Source organism: Ricinus communis, chromosome 9 (genome assembly GCF_019578655.1).
Source record: "Ricinus communis isolate WT05 ecotype wild-type chromosome 9, ASM1957865v1, whole genome shotgun sequence".
NCBI lineage: Eukaryota > Viridiplantae > Streptophyta > Magnoliopsida > Malpighiales > Euphorbiaceae > Ricinus > Ricinus communis.
Genome location: NC_063264.1, coordinates 783,960 through 805,878, shown reverse-complemented (window position 1 = coordinate 805,878; position 21,919 = coordinate 783,960). Strand labels below are relative to the sequence as shown.

Here is a 21,919-nt window from a genome sequence, read left to right as displayed (position 1 = left end):
TCTCTTCATAGAAACAATTTAAGAAAGAAAAAAAAAAAAAGAAGAATTTAGAAATGCTGAAATCAATGTTTCACTGAATTGATGCTTCAGAAGTCCATGGGTGCTTCACTGAATTAATGCTTTCAGATGTACACAAGTCACACTACAATCCATCGGAAGACAAATGTAACTTTCTAGCTCGGGCTGATTTGTACAACAATATTACTTTGCTTCTGAACAAAATCGAAGACTCAAAAGAAACGTATTCGTGAATCAATCATCAGTCTTCTGCTGAGGGAACGTCACTCAAATCTAAACCCTCTGCTGGCATGTCTGAAGTCACGGGACCTAATATCCCGTCAGAGCTGAGAGATAGTCCACTCTGTTAAAAAAATAAAGAAGATAAAATTAGGTCATACCCAGATGAATATGTAGTAATGATAATAATATAATATTCAGAAAATCTAATCCACCAGCTCATTAGTTTTATGAAAGCTCTAATGCGTTTTCATCAGCAACAGATGTAAATACCCTTTACCACAACCCAATAATGTCCTTGCTTATATTATAGAGAGAGATGTTTTCCTATTTGCCATCTTGTTTTCCTTTTATTTTTGACCTAGTTTGAATATTGAGAAATGTGATTCAATTAGTACCTCAGGCTGGAATCTAAGCATGTCAGCACGAGCCATAGCTTCTGCTTGAGCAATTCTCTGCCTGAATGTCTGAGCCATCTCTTCAGCCTATTATAACACAAAAAAATTTTAAGAGTAAGATATTTACACATCAGGCTCAAGGAAAGAAAGAGATAAAAAGCAAGCAATAAGAATTAATTTCACATCATCCTCTCTCTCTATTACTTTGAAACTAGAATAAGAAAGTCAAAGACTACCTAATACCAGGGTCAACCTGCAAATTATTACATGCACACCAACATGATAACAGAATTACCTTCTCGAAAACAAGCTTTGGATTGCGAATCATATCTCCAGGAGTAGGTTCTAACTTTTTAGTTGAAAGACTTACTCTACCTCTCTCACGGTCATGGCTCAGTATCATGACCTACATAACAAGATGCAGTTAAACTACATTTAGCTCTATACAATAAATTATTGCTACAAGCACGCAGAAGTGATCAATAACTACTGACCTTGAGGGTATCACCAGGTTGAAGTACTGTTGCAATATCAGATACACGGTCATGACTAATCTGGCTGACATGAAGGAGGCCATTGATTCCACCGATATCAATGAAGGCACCATATGGTTTTAGGCTCTGAACAGTTCCAATAACCACTGATCCAATACCTAGCTGTGCCTGACTGTCTGCCATGGCCTTCCGATTACTGAGTACAAGCCTGGACTGTTCCTCATCAACATCAACAAACTTCAAAGGAAGTTCCTTTTCAAGAAGTTCTTCTGCCGTTGATTTCTGATGCATATGCATAAGAGAGGTGACAAATTAGAAGAGGGCAATGTACTGTTATATACAGTGGAAAAGTAAATGATAGCAAGAGAAAAACTGAAATTTGAATAAATAACAAGAATTGACAAAGTGTAAAAACTTTTTAAAAAAAAAGAAAGAACATATTCATTTTGTGATAAGCAGTACATACTACTACCATATGTAACTTGGCTTGTCTTGTCATTTACTAAACAATCTTTAAATAAATAAATAAAAACATCAGGTCCATCTTGATAGAACATACGAAATGGTCAAGGGAAGTGCTTGTGAGTCAGGACTTCTTTGTATACAGAAACATGCTTGTTTTAAAATATAAATTAGATTCAAAATGCAGAAGCCAAGTTAAGTACCAACCGATGATATTTGAGAGAATGGGACAAACCCTCGAAGGCCACCCTCCACTATAGCAACCACTCCACCTTTGTTTGCCCCAACAACCTACATGTATATTCAACTTTTTAAATGGTTGGGAATAAGAGAGCAGTTTTTCAAACACCACAACACAATTAAGAGATGTTCAAGAGAGGTATTCAAGATAATAGCAAGAGCTCCACATATCACCACAGGTACGCAGCCAAAAAGGAACCAGGAATTATGCGACCTGCAACCCTTGAATTAACACCCATACCATTGCACCACTTTGTTTAAAGTAAAGGATGAGACACACATAACTTATAAGAACATTCAGAAAGAAAAGGGGAGACTTCAGTACTTATAATAGGACTGTAAATGACTTTTCTACAAGTTTAAATACCCACCTTACCCTTCACAATAACATCCTCAGCTTGAAGCTGCCTGCACCTTTCCCAGGAAAGATCATACTGGATTGCCCGTAAGCTCAAGATCAAGCTATCATCAGCTTCGTTTTCACCAATAATTACAAACTCCTGAGTCAATCCAGGTACTATACCAGCTTCTTCCACATGTTTTATCTTGTGAATGCATGCTTCTTGGACCGGCAAATATGCAGAAGATTTTGCAGTAATGTCGACAACTGCCCCATTGGCATCAGTCATAAAAACTGTGCCCTTGACCTGATCACAAAAGGTACACACACGACCATCAAAATACTCCCTCAACATACAACTGAAGGTTGAAATTTTTCAATCTTTTTATGCCCCTTGTTTGAAAAATTTAGCGATGGAAGCCAGTTCTCATGTTGGGAAAACCGCTAGAATGTAATTTTTTTTACAGTTGAAAAATAAGACATTTTGAAAGAATTGGAATAATACGAAAATTGGCATAATGTTGCAAGAAATCGATTTGATTCCACAAGATTCATTCCCAAAAGAAAATTATAATTAAATGAAAGAAATCATCTAATCCAACTACAAACACATTGCCAGTCTTGCAGAAAGTTCCAACTTCAAATACCAAATTGACTATCAAATACAGAAAGAAAGAAAAAAAAAAAAAAAAAGCAAATTCCACCATAACTCAGAGCAAGAATGTTCCTTTCAATAAATACACAATCCTACAAATTTTTTCACTTCAGCTTCTCAAATTCGAAAAGAATAAAATAATAATACTCTAACTTCTGGTGGATACCAACCTCAAAGAACCACAAAAGAAAGCAAAGTTAATACAATATCCACATATAAAATTCAAAAGAGAAAAAAAGAAAAGCAAAGAAAAGAAAAGGAAGTGGAATTAAGTAAAACTAACCGTGGTACCAATCTCAGAATTGAAGTCATACTTTTCAAGAGCAGAGTGAAAGTCTTCAGCAGTAAAAGCAACACCCTCCATTGGGGCAGTACGACATCGTTCATAAGCATCCTCGAATAGCTGTTTAAGCTTTTCTCTTTCTTTTGTCTGGGCATTTGAGATTGCAACTGCTGAAACTACAAACCGTGATTTTCTGGGCCTGGAAGAAGATAGCAGAGAAGATGCTTTTTTGGTGACGCGACAATTTGATAAGGCTGTGCATCTTAGGCCTGTGAATTGCTGAGCCAATGATGCCATTTTTTTCTTTCTTCCTCTGTTTTCTGCTTTCTTTTCTTTCTTTTGAAGCCGAACATAGATAAGGTGTTGTTCTGTTGCTCACTCGTTCCTTTCTTTAGTTACTGCCCATGATTTACCGCGGGACCCCTGTTTTGAAGGTTAAAATCACACTTACCTTTTTAACCTTTTTCTTTTTGTTTTTTCTTTTCGTTCAACAAATGGGCCGTCAAGTTCACGAAGATATGAGTTTGGATTACAAACAAACGGGTAAAGCCCAAAACCGTAAGAACAAATGGGCCAAACTACACTGGCCTTTTGAAATTTTCTTTTTTCTTTTAACAAAATACAAAATAAATATTTAAATCGGAGCTCTGGTGGCATATTTAGCTGTATGTAAATTTATATATATATATTAATTTATAAGACTTAAATTTTTCTTAATATATGTTTAATTTTTGATATATAAAATTTTTATTTTAATATATATATTATTTTTGATATATGGGATTCAAACTTATATTTGATTTTATAATTTTTTTTATTAATTCATTGATTAATAAATTACATTCTCAATTAAATACTCACTTTAATTTTAAAAAATAAAATATTAATTGTATATTAACGAATAAATAATTTTTTAATCAGATAATGATAATAATTCAATCACAAAAATCATATATTAATTATATTTTAATATCATATTAACTAATAAATTAATATTTTAATTAAATAATAATTCTAATTTAGAAAAAAACATATGATATTATATGTTTAATATTATATACGATAATAATTACTTTTATCAATTATATAATAAATATTTAATTTTAAAAATAGTAATATCAATTATATTATTAAGTTATATAATAATAAAATTAATTAATAAATAATTTCTAATATCATTACATTAATAAAATTTAAAATTATAAAAAAAATAAGAAGGACATTAAAAAGTATTTAGTTTGCTATTATTTTAAAAATATTATAAATTAATGCTAAATTATATATATCAACTTAATTTTATAATCGATATAATAATAACGGTCATGCAACGTATAGATAAACGACTAGTTTTTAAGTAATTTTAAAGGTGTGACTTTTATACTAATTTATACTTACATAAATTATATACTATATATATAAATAAATTATTATGAAATTCTTACATTTGAAATATTATTAAGAGCTTTAATCTATCTATTTCATTGTTGTATAAGAAAAATAGAAAATTTATAGAATACTTAAATAACAAATCAATACAAACACTTTTTAAATTGTATATGAATGAATAATAAATTTAGAATCATTCTAACATTCTATAAACATATACGATACTATATAAATTTATTAACATATTAATAGCTTAGAATTTAGGAAATAAAAGTTTCAGTCATTTTATCTATGAATTATCTCATTGAAATTAGGTGCAATAAACAGCACTTGCTCTTTTATATATATATATATCATTGTCTAACCTGATTATATTAGTCATCAAATTCAAAGAAAAAGTAATTAATATCGGATTAAAAAGATTAAAAAATCTAAAACACAAAAGCAATCATACAGCAAGAGAAGCATCTATATTCCTTAGAAAGCAAGTATTGGTAGTGGGTTTAATTTTGTAGCTCTTGTTTCTTTTTCTTGTGTTTTAAAGAAGAATCTTCGTAAATCAAATAGGATAGGTTCCAACTTTGTTTAACCTTTTGTACACTTGGTGGCACCACACAAGTAGCATATCCGTGACCAACTATTAATGGTATCAAGAATCTAAATTTGAAAATAACACTCCTAAACTTTATAATAAAATTTATTTTTATTTTTTGTCATGTGTGAATACTCAATATACAGCTTCCCAATCAATAGATACCTGGTAAATTCCAAATATAATTATTTTCTTTTTCTCTAGCGAATCAAATAATATGTCCCAACTCTTAATATAACATTTTTAAACTCAGTTGGCAGGTTCGAATATCTCTAAACAGATGCATATTCTACAGGTCGCCATTTGTAAACCCAACAGCTGGTTTGGCGATGACAGACAATTATCTCCTTCTTCTTCTTCCTCTAGGATCATTGTTATCTCGAACGAGTTGTCCTTCTCTGTCATGTTAATCAGTATCCACCAACCCAATTAAACTGTTTTTATCTTGATGTGTTCGGCTTCTGACGTATTAATCTTTCTTGCATCAGCATTTCCGGCGTTCATGTAACATCTACAAGCGATCTATAGCAAATTATTTGAGATTTTAGTTAAACCTTCAGTGATCTTTGAAAAAAAACATTCTTACTATTTTATTTACAAACCTTTTAATTATTATTATTATTTTCATTTTGAACCAAACTTCTTTAGTAGTAATTTTTAAAGAAAGATGGTTTTAGAGAAAGAAAAGAAAAACCGTTTGATATACGTACGTATTTATCAAGAACACTACACAACAAGATGTACTGAAGTTGTGCACTTTCTGTTTCGTATGATCATTGAATCCTAATTCATTGAATCATCAGAAAAGAAAAAAGAAAATAATAAAGCTGATGGGCAGAGGTAGCAGTCGGATTAAAAAACCTAGTCCATGTGTTCTGATGATTCGTGCTAATTAAATTGCAGGATTCTTCTCTTTTTGACCGAAAGGACAAAGCTCTCATGATAACCACATATTCCCCTCTTCGTTTTGCTTGTTAATATTGAATAAGCGTAGGAATCAATGACACTTCCGAACTCTCTCTAATTCATTTTGAATATGGAAAGGTTTGTTTATATTTAGTTTCTCCTTTGTCACCATATACTTGTTTATACTTAATTTCTCTTTTGTGACCATGTACTAATTAGAGATCAGATTCATTCAGTTCACATTGTTTAAATAGTTTTCATCTGTTTCTGTTAGTTAATTTGATTTTACAATTAACTCTATTACGGACAACCGATGTAATAATTTTGTCACACTTTCATGCGCTTTCAGCTCTATTTACCTTAGCTTTTCCTTTTCCTTTTTTTCTCTTTCTTTCTTTGTCTTTTTCTTTTAGAGTAAACATATTCTCGCAATTGAAATGTGGTGATTCTCGAGAATATTGCTTTGTACAAGTTATGCCACCTATCATATAGATTAACTTCGCGTATATTCAAGAACGAATTGAACATAATCTTAAGGAATATCCTGAAAAGAGTATGCAAGGGCTTACCTTCGTTAAGTGTCCCTTTAAACAGAATTATGGGTTTAGGGTTTAGTGTAACTGCTTTACACAAATTAGCTTCAAAATGCACCAAGCTATTAACTTATAGAAATGCAAATGAAAAATCTTCGGGCACACAACATAATCCCTGAAAACACAAGGCCATTAATTATTTCCCTAAGCAACTGTATATATATTAAATTAGGGAAAGGAAAACGGAGCATCCTTTTAAGCAAAATTTACTGGTAAGAAAGGGAATGTTACAAATTGCCACTTAGCAAAAGACATTATCATCACCACTTGATAAATTCGCCCCACTCCACGTTAGCCTAAAGTTGCCCTACCTTTAATGTGTCAAATCCAAGAACGAGCAAGTGTAACCTCTTGCCCGAAAAACCATCTTTCTTTGCTTGCCACGTTTCAAATTCCAGATCAAAGTTGAAGAAAATACCTATACATAACATAAGTTGTTCTCTTGCCACCCCCTAGCATTTACTCATCACCATTTTCACCACCACTCCATGCTTATATATAGAACCAGTGAGCCATCCAATACCTCATCCACAACTTTCTTGGATCTTCCTCTTAGTTTTATACTATCTTTCTTTAAGTTTCTTTTGTTGTTGTTTACTTTTACTTGTTTTAAGATAAAATATGTCTCCTAGTGCAAAAATGGAGCTTATAGACTCTCTAAACAAAAGGGCATACGTAACATTCTTGGCTGGCAATGGGGATTATGTGAAAGGCGTGGTAGGTTTAGCCAAAGGTTTAAGGAAGACCAAAACTGCATACCCTCTTGTAGTGGCTGTTTTGCCTGATGTGCCAGAGGAGCATCGCCAGATTCTCGAGTCTCAGGGCTGTATCGTCAGAGAGATTGAGCCTGTTTACCCACCGGAAAACCAGACCCAATTTGCTATGGCTTATTATGTGATCAACTACTCAAAACTGCGCATTTGGGAGGTAATATGAATCCTTCATATATATAGATAGATAGATAGTATCGAATAAGAAAGTGTTTTCTTGTTATGTCACTATTGGCCTGTGGTGGGTGGCCATGCACTTGGTGCACGTGGATTACTCTTAGCAGGTCTACTCTCCACGTGTGATCTTACGTTGCATCAAGGAATGCATAAATTGTTTAAATTATGGTTGAACTAGCATGGAATATAAAACAAAATAATAATGTTTTGATCATTTAATAATACGAGTTTAGGGATTTAATTAAGTATATTATATGTGGCTTATGGATGCAGTTTGTGGAGTATGAGAAGATGATATACTTGGATGGAGATATTCAAGTGTTTGAGAATATTGACCACCTTTTCGATTCACCAAGTGGGTATTTGTATGCTGTGATGGACTGTTTCTGCGAGCAGACCTGGAGTTACTCTCCACAATATAAGATTGGGTATTGCCAGCAGTGCCCTGAAAGGGTTCAGTGGCCAAAAGAGATGGGCTTGCCTCCTCCACTCTATTTCAATGCTGGCATGTTTCTCTTTGAGCCTAACCTTTTGACCTACGATGATCTCTTGGAAACCGTCAAAGTCACTCCTCCTACTTTATTTGCTGAGCAGGTTACTCAAAAGCTAATTAATCATTGATTAATGTAGAGATTGATATTTTTATTTCTTTATTCAACTTGTGCATTGAATTAACCAAGAAAGACACATTTAATTTCCATCTGTATGGCGATTAATCAAGTATATGTGCTTTTCCTCATGTTTAATTGACAAATTGACACTAACATTTGGGTTTGTGGACTTAAATTTGAAGGACTTCCTGAACAAGTTCTTCAAGGATGTCTACAAGCCTATTCCTCCAGTGTACAACCTTGTCTTGGCTATGCTTTGGCGCCATCCTGAGAATGTGGAGTTTGAAAAAGTCAAGGTTGTCCACTACTGTGCAGCGGTAAGTGCTTATTTCTTTGGATAAGCAATATATCTTTTTTAATTTTATTAGCAAAAAACCCAAAATCATCAACATTTCTGATTGATTGAAATTAATGTTAAAAGGGTGCAAAACCATGGAGGTACACTGGGAAGGAAGAAAACATGGACAGAGAAGACATAAAGATGTTGGTGAAGAAATGGTGGGATATATATGAGGACGAGTCATTGGACTACAAGAATGCTATGGCTGCTGATCAGGAAAAACTTGGACCAATAATTGCTGCATTGACCGAGGAAGAAGTGGTTCATCAGAGGAGTGCTCCATCTGCTGCTTAAAACAGACACTTGATGCATTTTAGGGTTAGGGCATAAATCTGCAGTCCAAACCATGAACTATATATATATATATAGAGAGAGAGAGAGATTATATGTGTGTGAATGTAAAAGAGATATAAAATGCTGTAGCATGTCTTGAGTTGTGTTAATATATGGTAATGGCAACCTGGACAGCTACAGAGCTGGAGAAGAATAAGCCAAATTAAATTAATATTATGCTTTGTACTTATCCTTAATTGTCTGCTTAAATTCGGATGCCATTATTATAGATTTGCTATATCTGCTATGGTGTTTTTTCTTCCTGACTCTGCTAATCAATTTGTGTTTTTATATACTACTTCATCAATAATTGCATTCTTAGCTTGCTGGCGTATCTGTTCCATATCTATGGACCAATGGTTTTCCTTTTTTTGTGTGATTGGGTCTGAAAATAAGGCAATCCAATGAGATGCATATTTAAAAGAAAATTCTTTTCTTATTTCTGTCAACTTTCAAAGGGGAAAAAAAGATCCATGAAATTAAGTCATACATAGATATGAAGAATATGAAATGAAGATTTTCAATTTAAGGTATATGGGTGTAAGAGCTTTATGAAGCAGGAGGAAAAAAATAAAAGATTTATTAATAATCTTTCATTTCTTCTGAATGGAAAGGAATGCCAAAGGCAAACAAAACAAAACAGGATAATTCTATTTAATTTTTTTTTTTTTTTAAAAAAGAAATTATAGATATTATTTAACCCATTAAATTTATTTAGAAATAAAATAAACTTGTTAATAAATTTCGAGCAATCGAATTGATAATTCTGACATTTACTCCAACAACAAAAGCCAGACTTTCCAACCCCTAGTCCAAAGATAGCTCCTCATAAAGTTCCCATTGGCTTGTCACCAATTAATATCACATGGAATGTCGAGTTTGTTGCAGCTATTTGTATTTGAGGAATATATATACATATATATTGAGAAGTAGCTTTAAGGAATATCTGTTCTATCCTCTTTAGTCCTAAATCAAGGCTCGGCTTTACTTTAAAAATCATTAAGTAAATGACTATGTACTACAAATGCCATTTTTTGAACATCAAATCATGATGTATTATTATTATTATTATTATTTTGTGGGGTAGCTTTAGCTCCATCATTAATACTTATCAGCTCTTTTTGTTTTGTATAAGCTGTGCACAAATATTTAATCAATTAAGTTCCGGTAGAATGTGTCATTTTTTATATAGTTTTATTCTTTCTAAACATAGTTTTTAGTTTAAATAATTCATCAATCAAGCATGACCAATAATTGAATAAAATTTTCTTCTTTATATGTTTATATTAATTTAAGTTCGAGTTATTGTCGTGTCTTGAAATATTCAATATAATTTTTTTATATTTATAATATAATAGCGATCATAAGTATAATAGGAAAATCAATTAATAAAAATAGACAAAAATGGACCATTATGTAGCCTCAATGATTGATCACAGAGGGGCAGGTTTTGGATTTGAAGAATTGAACAGCCGAGGCTGCATGCTTATATATAAAGGCCACCAGTGATGGTAAAGAATTGAAACAACAAAAAAAGACAATGGCAGAAGAAGTAAAGGAAGTTCATCACTTGGTGATGGCAAAGTTCAAAGAAGACATTACACCTGAGAAAATTGAAGAACTCATCGAGGGATATGCTAATCTCGTTAATCTCGTCCCACCTATGAAGGCTTTTCATTGGTAATAAATTACAACGTTAATCCTTTTCTTCTCCCTTATCGATGCATTGTCTTCTTTTTCTTTTCCTTTTTATATTAATCGAATGATATGTTATCTTTCAGACATACTTATTTTTGTCATGTTTAACCAATGAATATTATGATATATATATATATATGATAATTGATGTGGTGCAGGGGTACAGACGTGAGCATTGAGAACTTGAATGAAGGTTTTACTCATATATTTCATGCCACCATTGAGAGCAGAGAAGGTCTGGCAGAGTATGTGAATCATCCTGCTCATATTGAGTTTGGCAACTTAATGACTCCTGCTATGGAAAAAGTCATTGTGGTTGACTTTAGCCCCTCTCTTGTTCAACTTCAGAGAGAATAAAAAATTTGTATCAGCTTCTTGGTGTGGTCTTCAGATTAAAATGTTGAATTTTGTGTGCTTTGTTGTAAGCAACTTCTCATTATAATGCATGTATTCTATAAATCTTCAATAAATATGAATGTAAGCTTTTATTTAGCATCCTTAAATTGATTCACCTCATTCATAATGACAGGATTTAGTTTAAAATAAGCCTGGAAAGGTGTTGTGAACTGTGAATAATAAAGTGAAGAATGTGGGTTGTTTCCAATCTTTATTACAGAAAGATCTTGAACTTTACTAATAGGATAGTGAAGTTCATAAAAATGATGGAGGCTATACTAATATCCTATCATTTCATTTAGGGTATTGGACTATAATTTAAGTCTAATCCCAATTTAAATTATTTTAAAATCTTATATTATTAAATTTATGTAAAATTAATTATAATTAAACTAAATCTAATAAGTTAAATAGAATATTTAAATTAATTTTATATTAATATATTTCATAATATAATTTTTTTTTTAATTTTATCATTTTTATTTTACTTTTTCTTGTGTTCTTTTCTTTTTAAGATTTGAACTAATCTAAATATATTAACTTCTAACAATAAGCAGGTTTTTTTTAATAAAAACTAATTCTAACAATAATATATAATTTGAATAAAAATAATTGTGTAAAATTCTTTAGCATCAAAGAAAAAATTATTTTATATAATGAAATAATTGTCCAATACTATCGAAGTATAGTATGATAGAGACAAAATTTATTATTATTTTTATTTTCATATTTTTATAATTATAATAATCTTATTTGATATCTAATTTTACTAATAAATATTTTTAATGAATTTATATAATAAACAAGTTACTACAGAAAGCACGTAAATGCAAAAACTAACTAAAACTAATAATAAGTAACAGACATCACTAAGACGACACCGTTATTAGAGAAAAGGAGTGATGATTGGGCCCAATTGCTTTCAATGCTGTAATGGCAGAGCCAGAACGGATAATTAAAACAAACAATAACGTGGGTAATTTTTATTTGATAAAGATATAAACGGGAACTTTCAAGAGAACATTCTGATTGCTGTAAGTACCTATACGCTTCTATCGAATTGCCAATACAAGAAGAAGAAGAAGAAAAGAGAAACTGAGAATTGAGGTACTATGGATCGATTTTTATCAATTTATTATAATCTACCATAGATTTATGTTTATTAGGGATCCTTTTTCTCTTTTTGTCCATTAAACGCAATATCTTTTAGGTTTTTTCTTAATGTAAATTTATATTTCTGGACAGTTTTGATTGATTAATTAGGTTATGCTTTCTTGTATCGTAAAGACGTCTAGAATAATTAAGGAGCTTGAAAAATTAGGTCTTTATGCATTTGACTTCCTTCTGTCTGAGGAGAAGTCAGTCTTAGAGTTTCTTTAAGTGGGACTTGTTAATTCGATAGGGTTTGGTTGGATTACTTTGGTTGGTAAATGTAAAGGAAGGGTACTCAAATTTGGTCTATGCAGGAAGTTAATCCACGTATGAATTCAGGATCAAAACCCGAAGGCAGTGGTAAGAACTTGGGATTCTTTGGTTGTTGTTTTCTTTCAACTGTAATGAAAAATATTGTCTTCTGCAATGTGACTGAAAACAAAAGATGTAACGAATTGTATATGTCTTGCTAGATATGGATGCTCGGGTGCAAGCTTTGTGGGAGCAAATGAATAAAGGGTTACCTAATAAGAGTGTGAAACCAGTTACAAAGACGTCTAAAAGTTCAACTATGAGCACTACTTCACAAAAAGCTAATGATGTAAGGATAAACTGTCTCGCCATGTTATGATGACTTGGGTAAGAAAAGAGGTGTGAATGTATTGTAGTTTATTTGCTTTGATCTTATGTGTAGAATTGGATGACATATTTGGGTCTGGCACCAAAGAAGAGAGGATACCTTGAACAAGGTGACCAACAAAAAGGAGCAAGTAGCTCACAGAATGGCGCCAGCAATGAGGACAGGGGATTATCAAATAAGATGCTTTCAAAACAGTCTTGTTCATCTTCTGATAGAACTTCACAGAAGACATCTGATGTAACAATATGTCTCCTTTCTTTGTTTGTCATAAAAGTTGCCCAGCCATGTTGTGTGTTATAGAGTTGTCACCTTGTTATAATTTCACAGAATTGGATGGCTTATCTGGGCTTGGCAACTAAGAAAACAGAAAGCACTGGGCATTATGCATTGCAAAGGGATTCTGATGTGCAAAATGCTACCAATGACGAGACCAGAAAGCTAGCTGTTGCTGCTCTCTCAGCAGTTAAGGATTCTGCAGTTGCTGCAGCAGGCAGGGGTAAAGTTGAGGCAAGTACAAATTCTTTTCCTGTTTATTGTTCTATTATCCTTTCCAGTGTCCGAATTACAAATTGGTACCCTCTCATAGCTATATGAAGATGAGCCTCTTAGTCTATGGTAACTAGCTCTTTTGGAATGAATAGAGATAGAATCAGACCGATCCCCTAAATGCCTTTTTGGATATTTCTCAATGTCCCGGCTACTTGTATTAGTTGCACCGTCATTGTTTGTTAGCTATCCAAAATACTAGTATACTACTATGATGCACTCCTAGGTTAAATGTTGTATCATTGGAGCACGGAATATATTTGCAAAACCCACCGGGAATCTATTACAACAAGATGGCTTTTTGACTTGTTAGTGTTGTCAACTAGGTGGTACTAATGTTTCAATATTTTGTTGCTTTTGCAGATCACAGAGGTTAGGGACTTCGCTGGTCAGGAAATTGAAGTTAAAAAGCTTGTTGATGCAGAATCAAAAGAGGCTAGAGCGTCTTCAACATCTGCTGTAGATGCTGTTCTAGAACAAATTAAGAAGAAGGCTAAGCTCAGTGTGCTTGACAAGACGAAGAAGGACTGGGGAGAATTTAAGGAAGAGAACAGGGGGCTGGAAGACGAGTTAGATGCCTATAAGAAGAGCTCAAACCAGTATCTTGACAAGGTTTCCTTCTTGCAACGAACAGATTACCGAGAATTTGAGAGGGAGAGAGATGCACGGTTGGCTCAACAGGCCAGGAGGAGGACAGATATGCGAGAGGATGATCTCTAAGTTCACAACACTGACATCTATCCCTGCTCTCGCAAATTCGCAATGTGAATGCAGAAATCAGGAGATAAACCTGGGGTTTTCTTACAATGTAGTGAAGAACCTCTTCTTCATAGGGGACGATTTGTTTATGGGCTGATAATGTATTGGTGTACCTTTGCAAGTCGCAAATGATCTTGGAACTTCGATGTAACCGTATGGCAGGGTAAAGAGGGAGAAAGTCTGCACTTTTCAATTTGTCATCGAGTAGTTTTGAGGCCCCTTATTTTTGGATATAATAGCAACTTTTTGACAGCACAATGGAAAGCATGGGTGTAATATTCCTGCATTCTTTCTGTTAAATTCCTTTTGGACATGTTGCGATACCATGTAAGCTAGGCATAAGAAATTAATTGTCCTTAAACCTAGACAAACTTTAATGCGGAGGCAAAAGAAAATTTAAAATGATTGCAGGAGCTCCACTCCAAAAGGATAGTGTAGGCTGGGCACTGCCTCTGGGACAAAGAGCTCAAACAATATTTTAATCCAAAGAAATAGAATCCACTCTGTAGATGGCAATTCGGATGTCATGTTAGCACAAATTATACACCAGCCTTGCAAACAAACCCTCATTAGGTCAAACATACATCTCATGCTTTGATGTCAATGAGGTAAACACATGAAATTATTCTGTAAAGCAATGAACAACAGCAAATTTATATTCAAGCATTGCATCTGCTTTAAGGAGGGATGGATAAGAAAAAGGCAATTTTTGCTGAACAGGCAAATCCTCGAACCAAAAATGAAAACTTGTTCGTTCCTTTATATGTGAATGGGCTTGTCATGAGTTGCCATTGCAGCTTCCTTCAATGCCTCACTCATCGTTGGATGTGCATGGCACACGCGTGCTATATCCTCGCTTGCAGCACCATATGCAAGGGCCAGTACTGCCTCATGAATAAGCTCACCTGCATTAGGTGCCATGATATGTACTCCCAATATTTTGTCCGTCTCCTTCTCAGCCAAAATCTTGACTAAACCTTCAGCATCATCAATTGCCTTGGCTCGGCTATTAGCCAAGAAAGGGAACTTCCCGACACGATATTCAACACCGAGTGCCTTGACCTGCTCCTCGGTCTTACCAACAGAAGCAACCTCAGGGTGTGTATAGACAACTCCAGGGACCTTGTCGTAATCTACATGGCCATGCTTACCAGCGATGAACTCCACACAAGCAACTCCATCCTCTTCTGCCTTGTGAGCCAACATGGGTCCTGGAACCACATCCCCGATTGCAAACACACCAGGCACATTTGTTGCAAACTTTTCATTAACTGGAATCCGTCCCAGCTTATCAGTTTCCACACCAATCTTGTCCAGCCCAAGTCCAGCAGTGAACGGAGTCCTGCCAGCAGAGACAAGAACAACATCAGCTTCCAGTATTGTCTGGTCACCACCAGATGCTGGCTCAAGGGTCAACTTCACCCCATCTCCAGAACTATCAACACCTACCACCTTAGTTTTGAGCATGAATTTCATTTTCTGCTTCTCAAGAGATCGCTGAAATTGCTTGCGAATTTCCCCATCCATGCTTGGGACAATATCAGGGGCAAACTCAACAACTGTGACCTCTGAACCAAGCCGGCCCCACACCGAGCCCATCTCAAGCCCAATGTAGCCTGCCCCAATAACCACAAGTTTCTTAGGAATTTCTGACAATGCCAAAGCGCCAGTAGATGAAACGATTTTCTTCTCATCAATGGTAATTCCAGGGAGAGATTTAACATCAGAACCAGTCGCAATTATAATGTTCTTGCCTTTCACAACAGTGTTACCACCATCAAGGGTGTCTACAGATACCTCTGAGGGGGAAATAAACTTTCCGTATCCTTTAACATAGTTCACTTTATTCTTCTTGAACAAACCTTCAATACCTCGCGTAAGGTTAGCTACGGCTTTGTCTTTTTGGCCCATCATCGCAGGTAAATCAACTTCAACAGATGAAAACTTCACACCATGATTAGCAAATGAATGCTGTGCTTCGTGATACATGTGGGAGGAATGAAGTAGTGCCTGAAAAAAGAGTTGGAAAAAATTTTCAAAGGTGAAACAACTAAAAGCAAGCAAATATAAGAAATAAAAGAAAATTAAAAACAAAAAAGAGTGCTCAAGTAAATAAATAGGGACAGACTGCTAGTCATTACCTTCATAAACTTCATAAAAAGCAAACAAGCTTGAATCACAAATTACCAAATATTTCAGCATTGTTTGGAAGAAATCAAGTGCAAGAGCTCAATTATATTGAATTTTAGTAAAATCATGTCATCTTTTCCTTTCATTTCTTCAAAAAGATTTGTTTTTCCTAAGCTAAAAGAATATAATTCTAGCAACGATGAGGTCTCCAAACATGAGAGCAGAATTCAAATGGGTTGAAATGTTGCCTCCTTTTGGATTCTCCAACAAGGTAGTAAGAAAAATTTATCAGAAAATAGTATAGAATTCCCATAGAAAAAAAATAAAAATAAACAGCTACTTAACACACAAGACATACTACTAATTATCAGTATGAGATTAATAAAAATAATAAACCAAACAAAACAGACATAAATTAGGAAATATCAAAACAAAGTATCATAGTCTGATTACCACTACGGGATCTGAGATTAAGTAAAATAAACAGACAATCATATAAAATAGCCCTAAATCAATAATTTACAGAAAAAGAAAGAAAGAAAATACATCAAAGAAAACCTACGAGAATTATTTTAAGAGAAAAAACGAGATGTTTTTGTACCTTAGAAGGGATGCAACCAACATTGAGGCAAGTACCACCGAGAGTTCCACGCTTCTCGATGCAGGTAGTTTTGAGACCAAGCTGAGCGGCTTTTATAGCGGCGACATAGCCGCCGGGGCCGCCGCCAACGACAACGACGTCGTTTTCATCAGATCCTGCGGAAGCGAAACCGCGGGAGAAGCTGGTTAGGGAGAAGGAGTATCTGAGAGCATCTGGACTCGAATTCGAGAAGTTTCTAGTTAAAAGATATGCCTTTCTTCTAGCAAAGCTTGCCATCGCCATTTCTTTCTTTCTTGTTTTTTTGTTCTTTGGGAATTTACACACAGTTATTTCTCTCTGTATGATACCCTATTATGTAGACAAAAAATAAAAATGGAAGCAATTGAGACAGCGGCTTTTTTGACAATTCAGTGGAGACCAATTTTTTTAAAGAAAAAAATATTCAGATGATCTGCTGCATCTGGTTCTATAGGTTTACCTATTGTTCTATTGACACGTTAACACCTATAGTGACCGTTGGCAGGTCCAGGTCATTTTGACTGGCTATTCCATTCTATGTGATAGTTCGCGGTGAATCCTAAACGTTGATGTTGCATAATGCGTAGGTCAACGGACGGATTGCCTGCTTTGATTTTAGATTCCAATTGGTGTGATATTTTCACACCCAAATTGGGCTGCTCTGCTGACATTTCACATAAAAGTTTAGTTTTTTTTTTTGTTTTTTGCATTTTATTTGTTCTAGAAATGGTTGGTTCTTGAATCAAATTCAAATGGAACGGCATAGCCCAAAGCCCAAAATGATTCAACAATTTAATTGGTGGGGGGTGGAGAAACATGTTGCATGGAATAATTCCACCAGTCCATTATTGTTTATATTTAGAATTTTTCTATTGATAATGTTCTAACAACTCTACAAAATGGTAGCCTCAGATACCCTACCCCGTGTCTGGTGGTGGTGGTGTGTGGCCTGGCGCGCAGATTACCTTCTACTTCTAGCTAAGATGTATGAGGATGAGGCCTTTGTTTGGCACCACTAGTACTACTACTAAGCCAACTTACAGCCCTTTTTTCCCCCTATTTGGAAGCCAATTCCCAATCAGTAAAAAACAATTAGAAAAAATTTACAATTTTTCCCTCAATTCTCCAGAATAAAATGGCACAAGATTGAAAAGTTCCGTGGTGATAGAAGAAAATAAAACAACTAATGCAACATGTGGAAACTGCAGCGATCCAATATCTATTTAGATAAAAAATAATCAAGCTTTGTTATTAAACCTTCGAATCAAGTACCATTACACTCTACTTGATACTACACTATCACAGTATTCTTTTCTACCCCTGCAAAACTGCTGGCCGCTTTTTCTAAACTATCTGAAACAGCCTGAAACAGAGAAAAATCTCTCTTCATATAAATTCTCAGTAAATAACACAAAATAATTTCTCTGTACATTCAATTGCCTTCCAATAAACTCCTCAATCGACTTCGAGCCTCCTCAGAAAGACCGCAGCACCTCAACCTTTGTCTTCGAGGAGGACATGACTCAACAGGACTAGATGAAGAGAAGCATATTATGACCACAGTGAGATTATCAGTTGAATTTAGGCGCGATGCTTCCATGACTAGTTCTCTGGCACACAGCTCTGGATCATCGTGACGCCTAAGCCCACGACGGACAAATCTAACAGCATTCTGGCTTGACATAACGTCCCAGATGCCATCACAACCAATAATCATGAATTCATCATCCTCTGTCAACATAAGCTGTTGCACATCTGGATCAGCAATGAGAGGCGATGCAGCCCCAAGTGGAAGTTTCAAATCCCAGTCTCCAAGAGCTCTAGTAACTGAGAGGTAGCCATTAAGATATTCATCTTCAATATAACCACCCAACTCCTCAACCCGTTTGCGTTCTGGCAAATAAGAAGGCCTGTGATCTTGGGACATATCAACAGCTACCCCTTTCCTGCATAAAACTGCACGGCAATCACCAGCATTTGCAACCAGCAGATGCCTTCCAATAACTAGGGCAGTCAGCGCTGTTGTTCCACAAGAACTGCTAACACTGCTTTCATCAGACAACGCAATGTCTGCAAGTAAAAAAGCTTTCCTTTGGGAATCCACCAATGCTTCTAAAAGGACAGCATCAATATCAGATGTTTGTGGCAACTCGACATCTTCAAAAAAAAATCTTATGGCGTTTCTCTTGATATAAGCAGCGGCTTCAGGGCCCCCATGACCATCAAACACTGCATAAAAAGCACTTGGCCACTTGAAGAAAGAACCCAAATGAGTAGATAGATCATCAATCCGAATATGCTCATCATCCATGGAGGGCCTAGTTCCAATGTCAGCATAGCTACCAGAGCGAATGCTTGGAAAAGACTTAACAGCAGAAGACTCAATAGCTGATTCATTTATGATCTCCGTGCAACTCACAGCCTAAAATTAAAAAAAAAAAAAAGATAAAATAAAATCACTTAGTCTATGATCTGAGGTGTACCAACGATAGAAAGTTTTGAAAGAAAAATCTGAAAAATACATCATTAGCAAAAAAAGAAACGCATAACAGATAGAAAAGCCAATGAAGTATGGAAACAACCCATAATTATGTTACCCTAGTATAAAATACCATATCCCAGAAACTTCACCAAGTCAAATTATTCAACTACAGTTGCCTCTTTGGCTACTGTTATAAATTTCCAATCTTTCTTCTTAGTCCTTTTGCCTCATTACTTTCTACGGCTTATATACCTAGTCTTTAATGAACATATAAAGACACTAGTTTACGCACTAGTCTTCAAACATTTCATAAATCAAGGAGCACATGCCATAATTAATATTAAAACACCTTCATACAAGCATACCTTCTAAAGTCTAATCAATTAACCCCAGCGACAGAATTGAAGCAGAACTAATATAAAACAATGCAACAATTCAATTAATTCATGCAAAAATCTATACACAATCAGGATGCAGTACTCATATGAATACACTATCCAATTAGTTTTTCATTTAAAAACTACCAACAGGCAGGACCCTAACCAATTAGTTATTCCTTATAAGGCAACTAACCCAGCCAATTTAAAGTCAAAATTATGACCAAAACTGATCAAACCCTAAATCTATAAACAAATTATTAGGCTACAAATCTATCACAATTAAACAGTATAATAATCAAACCCAGTTAGCAGTCGAGCAAATCTTTATATATGAACCAGTAAATTCAAGAAATCGAGGAAGATAAAATACGAACCGATTCAAATCGCGAGATATCGGCCGAGATGGAATCAAGGATCGGAGTTGAAGGAGCGGTCACATCGACGTTTAAGTTCTGCAGGTGATACTGCACGTCAAGAACCGGCGGTTTATAGATGACCTCCGCTTCTGCCATCAATTTTTGACTCATAATCATCTTCAAAACGTCGTCGCTTAAAGAACAGCTCGTGCTTTTCTTTTTCTTTTCTTTTGTTGTTTTAGCTCCTACAATTACAAGGACGATGGTAGGGTTTCAAATACAGAAATCGAGGAAAATAATTTTAAGCTTGGAATCACAAAATCGGAGTTTCTCTCTCGCGAAATAGGGTCACAAGTTTCGAAGTAAATTAGGGTTTCGAATCTCTCTCTCTATTCTCTTCTCTTCTCTTCGATCTCTGTGTAAATTGTGTAATGTGAAGCCAAATAGGAAAGGAGTTGGTTAACTTGCATCTCTTTTATCCTAAACCAACTGGAATTTATTTAAAACAATAAATTATATAACTATAAAAACCTCCGATATAGTTATTAAGAAAATGCCTGTTTATTTATTATTTTCCACCATTCTTTTATCTAAATTATGTTTTCCTACTTTTTCCATTCTTCCTCTCCTTTTAGAATATGTTTAGTGTGTATAATTAATTTAATAATATGCATTTGATAGAATAAAAAATAATTAAATAGTAATAAAATCTTTACTGATATATATATCTACAAATAATAAAATAGAATTGTTATGGTTCAAAATTCACATGATTATATATAGTCAAAGTGATGCACGGATTGATGGTATTTACAATTTATTTTATACAACCAGCTAAAGATTTTAAAATATAAATACTATAATTATTATTACACTTTATATTTATTATTTAATTTAATTCTGGTTAAATTTTAATTTTAATAATTGTCATCTTAATTATAGATTTAATTTAAAAAAATTAATAAAAATCTATTTAACTATAGTTTTAAATATGTTTTATGTCTATTATAATTTAAAATATCATAAGAAATAAAGTGATTAATAAATTTTTTATAGTGATATTTTCTGAATTTTTAATAAAATATTAATTTTTAAAACGAGTAAGTTATAAGTTGATTATGTAACTTATAAATTTTAATTTCTATATTTCCTGTTAAACTTTAAAAAACAAAAAATAAGAAAAGGTTTAAATTTTATTTCAACGTGCAAGTATCAATAAATACTAAAGTTGACAATTTGACATGTAACAACTCAAAATAGAAATGTTTTACACGTTGACCTTTATTCCTTAATATTATTTCCACTTATTTAATAACAAATATATATATATATATATATATAGAATGTTGGAACGTTTGGTGTACGATAAGAATATATGATTTAAAGTAAATAAATATATTTATCAAATTATTATGTTAATGCTTTTAATTAAATCGAATGCTGACTATCTTAAACTGGTTTCTTACTAAAGTAAACATGCAAATATATTCTTTAACTCTCCGGCTTGTGTTGGAGTCGCGTATTCGGTGGCTTTGTGATTTAGTAGACACAGATAGCTTTGCTTCCACGAGTCGTTTCCCACTGCTCAGGGGAAAAGTAGTATCACTGATTGATTAATTAGGGAAGACGACTCTCACCATTTGCTTCCCCGCAACGCAAGTTATTATTAGTTTAATCATGCCCTTTTAATTTGATTAAGACCGTTTTACGCATGAAATTAAATAAATTTATGTCTTAATTGCACTGGTTAATTAATATAGGTGAGAACTATTTGCTTCTCTACGACGCGCGTCATTATTAGTTTATGCATAAATTTGTTTTTTTCTTTTGTGAGATATTCACGTCTTCATTGCATTAGTTTATTTTATTATGATTGGTAGAAAATCTCCACGGCACGTCTAAGCGACAATGACACAATTGTAGTTGTTGTAAAATAAATTTACA

At 34.0% G+C, this 21,919-nt stretch overlaps 6 protein-coding genes across 8 annotated transcripts; 3 read left to right on the top strand and 3 right to left on the bottom strand.

Moving 5' to 3' along the window:
- Positions 1-54: 54 nt before the first annotated feature.
- On the bottom strand, positions 55-3,477 carry LOC8261307 (30S ribosomal protein S1, chloroplastic). The gene is made up of 7 exons (XM_002519236.4): positions 3,110-3,477; positions 2,203-2,478; positions 1,799-1,882; positions 1,130-1,411; positions 931-1,041; positions 636-722; positions 55-361 (listed from the first exon to the last, which is right to left on the bottom strand). Exons 1-7 carry the CDS (start codon positions 3,404-3,406, stop codon positions 260-262), a joined length of 1,239 nt encoding a protein of 412 aa, XP_002519282.1. The 5' UTR covers positions 3,407-3,477; the 3' UTR covers positions 55-259.
- Positions 3,478-7,028: 3,551 nt separating this feature from the next.
- On the top strand, positions 7,029-9,014 carry LOC8261308 (galactinol synthase 2). The gene is made up of 4 exons (XM_002519237.4): positions 7,029-7,513; positions 7,807-8,127; positions 8,327-8,461; positions 8,566-9,014. The coding sequence occupies exons 1-4, from the start codon at positions 7,208-7,210 to the stop codon at positions 8,776-8,778; spliced, it is 975 nt and encodes a 324-aa protein (XP_002519283.2). The 5' UTR covers positions 7,029-7,207; the 3' UTR covers positions 8,779-9,014.
- Positions 9,015-10,266: 1,252 nt separating this feature from the next.
- LOC8261309 (stress-response A/B barrel domain-containing protein HS1) lies at positions 10,267-11,018 on the top strand. Its single transcript, XM_002519238.3, has 2 exons — positions 10,267-10,497; positions 10,674-11,018. The coding sequence occupies exons 1-2, from the start codon at positions 10,358-10,360 to the stop codon at positions 10,870-10,872; spliced, it is 339 nt and encodes a 112-aa protein (XP_002519284.1). The 5' UTR covers positions 10,267-10,357; the 3' UTR covers positions 10,873-11,018.
- Positions 11,019-11,870: 852 nt separating this feature from the next.
- On the top strand, positions 11,871-14,263 carry LOC8261310 (craniofacial development protein 1). Of its 3 annotated transcripts, XM_015719226.3 has the most exons (6): positions 11,871-12,018; positions 12,378-12,423; positions 12,537-12,664; positions 12,758-12,940; positions 13,031-13,210; positions 13,613-14,263. In XM_015719226.3, exons 2-6 carry the CDS (start codon positions 12,393-12,395, stop codon positions 13,967-13,969), a joined length of 879 nt encoding a protein of 292 aa, XP_015574712.2. In that variant the 5' UTR covers positions 11,871-12,018; positions 12,378-12,392; the 3' UTR covers positions 13,970-14,263. The 3 variants fall into 3 exon arrangements, with proteins under 3 accessions (XP_015574712.2, XP_015574713.2, XP_015574711.2); XM_015719227.3 differs by lacking the exon at positions 12,378-12,423; XM_015719225.3 differs by lacking the exon at positions 11,871-12,018 and having other exon boundaries at positions 12,056-12,423.
- A 221-nt stretch (positions 14,264-14,484) lies between these two features.
- Positions 14,485-17,129, bottom strand: LOC8261311 (dihydrolipoyl dehydrogenase 1, mitochondrial). Its single transcript, XM_002519240.4, has 2 exons — positions 16,740-17,129; positions 14,485-16,018 (listed from the first exon to the last, which is right to left on the bottom strand). Exons 1-2 carry the CDS (start codon positions 17,019-17,021, stop codon positions 14,768-14,770), a joined length of 1,533 nt encoding a protein of 510 aa, XP_002519286.1. The 5' UTR covers positions 17,022-17,129; the 3' UTR covers positions 14,485-14,767.
- An 850-nt stretch (positions 17,130-17,979) lies between these two features.
- On the bottom strand, positions 17,980-20,476 carry LOC8261312 (probable protein phosphatase 2C 13). The gene is made up of 2 exons (XM_002519241.4): positions 19,994-20,476; positions 17,980-19,179 (listed from the first exon to the last, which is right to left on the bottom strand). Exons 1-2 carry the CDS (start codon positions 20,150-20,152, stop codon positions 18,190-18,192), a joined length of 1,149 nt encoding a protein of 382 aa, XP_002519287.2. The 5' UTR covers positions 20,153-20,476; the 3' UTR covers positions 17,980-18,189.
- Positions 20,477-21,919: the final 1,443 nt, after the last annotated feature.